The sequence below is a fragment of the Elephantulus edwardii genome, unplaced genomic scaffold (genome assembly GCF_000299155.1).
Source record: "Elephantulus edwardii isolate Elephantulus edwardi_28Jun2011 unplaced genomic scaffold, EleEdw1.0 scaffold00437, whole genome shotgun sequence".
Lineage (NCBI taxonomy): Eukaryota > Metazoa > Chordata > Mammalia > Macroscelidea > Macroscelididae > Elephantulus > Elephantulus edwardii.
The window spans coordinates 157,496-161,639 of NW_006400187.1; the positions used below are offsets into that span (position 1 = coordinate 157,496).

General features: G+C 34.1%; 1 protein-coding gene across 1 annotated transcript in view; it reads right to left on the minus strand.

The window, feature by feature from the left end:
- SPAG17 (sperm associated antigen 17) overlaps positions 1 to 4,144 on the minus strand; it is a 395,169-nt gene that overhangs the window by 148,002 nt on the left and 243,023 nt on the right. Inside the window, exons 19-20 of the mRNA XM_006902657.1 lie at positions 987 to 1,162; positions 346 to 443 (exon numbers count right to left, since the gene is read on the minus strand). Coding sequence (XP_006902719.1) covers positions 346 to 443; positions 987 to 1,162 — 274 coding nt within the window. The remainder of the gene's footprint in view (positions 1 to 345; positions 444 to 986; positions 1,163 to 4,144) is intronic.

The window sequence follows — 4,144 nt, forward strand, 5'->3', positions numbered from 1 at the left end:
TAATTACAGGGTTGCACAATTTGATGGGTGGAGGGAGGAATAGGTAAAGGAAATAGGAAAGATCCAGTGTGAAAACTAATGTATATGAACTTTGTAAGTAAATCAGTGTAAAATAAAACTTTTATTAAAAAACAAAGTGTAATAAAACACAGCTTTCCTTAAAGGCTTATCATCTGGTAGAGAGGACTGCTTGGTGGAGAGATAATCTTTCTATTGAAGATTCCATTATTCCTGTGGGTTTAGCAGAAACATCATTTCCTGTTATACCACACACACTTTTCATCACAAAATAATTTCTGGAATTTTGACTACTTTGTATCATTTGTCTTCCTTTGAATTAATTACCTTAAGAGAACCTTCTAAAACGAAAGAAAGCTTTTCCTTCTCTTTTTCTCTCTCCTTTTCACTCTCTGATACATCCGCTTTGCTCATTCCTTTGTTACCTACAACCAAAGAAAATTAAACTCTCATAAGATGTCATAGAAGCACCAAAGTTCTGGATTGAAGAGAGTTATCAAAAACTATCAAGTTCACCTCTGTAGTCATTTGCCACTGAATTTTTTCTGTGCAGTTCCTAGTAGTCATCTCAAGTGAACCTGAGCTCTTACAATGATCAAGATGTGGGTCTCCATTAAAATAATGCAAAATTTCAAAAACAAATACAAAATCTCATGTATTGTAAAAAAAATTGAGAACAGCTGAATTTATAAATTGCATCAAAATTAAAACATTCAGCATTTCCCAAATACATCATATTTGATCTTTCTGATGTGACAGAAAAAAAGTGAATTCAATATAAGGGAAGCATCCCATTACCACAACTAGGCTCAAATCCTAATATTCAATGTATTGAAGGAATTGAAAAGTCAGAGGAATTTTTTGGGCAAGTTTTCAACCCTGAAATGTTCATGTTCTCATTAAAGGAATAGGTGACTTTAATGCTTTCTTGGAATTAACTGCAAGGGTAAATGAAATTGGTTACTCACTTTTAGATTTTTTAGGAGAAATATTTTTGCTTGGCAAAGATGCTTTGCTAGCCATTTTGCTTTCTGCATCAGCATAGATCTTAGCTATATCCTCAGCCATTTTAGATTCCTGATATATAGCTTCTTCTTTTGTGACCCAATCTTGAATAGACTTTGCAACAAGTTCCAAATAATTTCTTAAAAAAAAAAGTTCAGGAAGAATAGATGACAATTGAGTTACTGTTCAATTACAACTGATTTAAATTCAAACAAAATACAATTATTTAAAAACCCTTTAAGATACTAATTGTGCAAGTGAACTTTTATAAAAGTGAACCACTTGTTCTTCAACTGCTCATATAATAAATACAGTAATTCACTTAAGGTTATCCTAGATAAATTTTGTACAAGGTACAAATACCCTGTGAGCATATGAAATATACTCAGCTAAATTCACAATTAAAGACATAAATTAAAAAATGGATACTATATCCACTGAGATAAAAAAAATTAAAGTTTGATATTAAAGCTTGATAATACCAAGAGAGCTGTTTACGGTTTAGAGAAAAAGCAATAAACGTTAAATATTATTGGTTAGAAAGTAACACAACAGAAGAATATTTAAGGACAATTTTGTAACCCAGTATAAACTCTTTTAATTGACTATTAGATTGACTAGAAACACTTGCCTCTTGTTATAAGGCCTAGTGCTTTTGGGAAGTATTCTTATCCTAGACATTACTCCCCAAATTGAGTGAGCATGTATGAGCCAGATTTGCTTCCAAATCCATCCACAAGTAATCCTAATAACTGTGATTTAAAAAAATATATATACATTTATCACATATAAACATAAAAAAGAGTTATTTCAGAGGAAATAAGATAAATGATATAGGACTAAAAATACAGATTATTGTCACTTTAGGAGGCTCTAGATGGTACCACTAAGTGTTTAGCTTAGTTACTAAGAATTAAACTGAAAAGTGTAGACCATAAAGCATAAGTGCTTAATCTTCTCACTGGAAAGTAGTAACTGACACTATGGTGTGTAGTACTTTTTGAGATTAGGGAGTGTTAGGCTTCCTAACTTGTTTTTTCTTTTCCATTAGTGCTTTGCTAATTCAAGATCTCTTTCCTTTCCAAACAAAATTGGAAAGTGCCTTTTCCATCTCACTGAAGAATGGAGTGATATCTATATTGGGATTGCATTGAATTTGTAGGTTGCCTTTGGTAAAACTCATTTTAACAATATTTAATCTTCTTATATATGGACATGATACATTATTCCGTCTCTCTAGGTCAATTTTTGTTTCCTTTAGTAGTGATTTGCAACTTTCTTTATACAGGTCTTTTGTGTGTCTAGTTAAATTTGCTTCTAAGTATTTAATTTTGTGGTTAGCTATCATAATTTGTATTGTTTTTCATGTTATGAGACATGATAATATCCATATACATACAAGGAAGTCCAGTGAATTCTACCACCATTCAATTATATGCACCAACAACCAGAGCCAAAGATGAGGAAATAGAATATTTCTACCAACCTTTGCAGTCAGAAATTGATATAACATATAATTAAAATGAATTAATAAGAATGGGTGACTAGAATGCAAAAGTTGAGAACAGGAAAAAAAGGATCAGTAGTTGGAAAACATGGACTTGGTGACAGAGATGAAGCTGGAAATAGAATGATAGAATTTGGCACAATCAACAACTTATTCATTGCAAATACATTTTATAAGAAATATAAACACAGGCTATAAAAGTGGATTTCACTTTATGGCATGCATAGGAATCAGATTAATTACATCTGTGGAATGAATTGTTGGAGAAGCTTAATCTCAGCTGCAAAAACTAGGCCAACTGCTGATTGTGGAACTGACCACCAACTACTCCTACACAGGTTCAAGCTGAAGCTGAGGGAAATTAGATCAAATCCATGGGAACCAAAATTTGACCTTGAGTCTATTCCACTGGAATTACAAAAGCATCTCTGAAACAGGTTTGAGTCCCTGAACACTAATGAGCAAAGACCAGATGAACTGTGGGAGGATATCAAGAATATCATCCAGTAAGAATACAAAAGGTCAAAGACAGAGGAGGACGACCAAGATGGATGTCAGAAGAAACTATGACTATTGCACTGGAACGCCAAGAAGCCAAAGCAAAAGGAAGAAATCAAGATATTAAGCAGCTGAACAGAAGCTTTCAAAGGGCAGCACAGAAAAACAAAGTAAAATATTATAATGAAATGTGCTAAGAGCTGGAATCAGAAAAATCAAAGGAGCTGAACTCACTCAGCATTTCTTAAGCTGAAGTAACTGAACAACAAATTCAAGCCTTGAGTTGCAATTCTTACTGATGCTTTGGCCAGAATATTAAATGATCCAGGAAGCATTAAAAGAAGATGGAAAGAGTATACAGAGCCATTGTACCAAAAGGAATTGGCAGACAAAGAATTTCATGAAACAACGTATGAACAAGAGCCTGTGGTGATGAAGGAACAAGTTCAAGCTGCTCTGAAAGAATTGGCAAAAAACCAGGCCTCAGGAATTGATGCCATACCAATTGACATATTTCAACAAGCAGTTGCTGTCCTGGATGTCCTCACCAAGTTGTGCCAAGAAGTCTAAAGGACAAACACATGGAAAACTGACTAGAAAAGATCTGTATTTGTTCTCATTACAAAGAAAGGTGACCTGACAGAGTGCAGAAATTATCAAATATCTTTGATATCACATGCAAGCAAGATTCTGCTGAAGATAATCTAAAAACAACTGGAACAGCACATGAACAAAGAACTGCCTGAAGTACAGGCTGGATTTAGAAGAGGCTGTGTTACTAGGGATACTATAGCTAATGTTAGATAGATCTCGGCTGAAAGTAGGAGTATCAAAAAATGTCTATCTGAGTTTCATTGACTATTCAAAGGCATTTAACTGTGTGGATCACAACAAATTGACTCTGAGAAGAATGAACACTCGATAGTGCTTATGTCAAACCTGTACTCGGACCAGGAGGTAGTCATCAGAACAGATCAAGGAAACACTGCATGGTTCAAAATTGGGAAGGGTGTTCACCAGGGATGTGTCCTATCTCCATACCTTTTCAATCTACATGCAGAACAGATTATCCAGGAGGCTGGACTTTATGAGGAGAAATGTGGCATTAGGATTAGA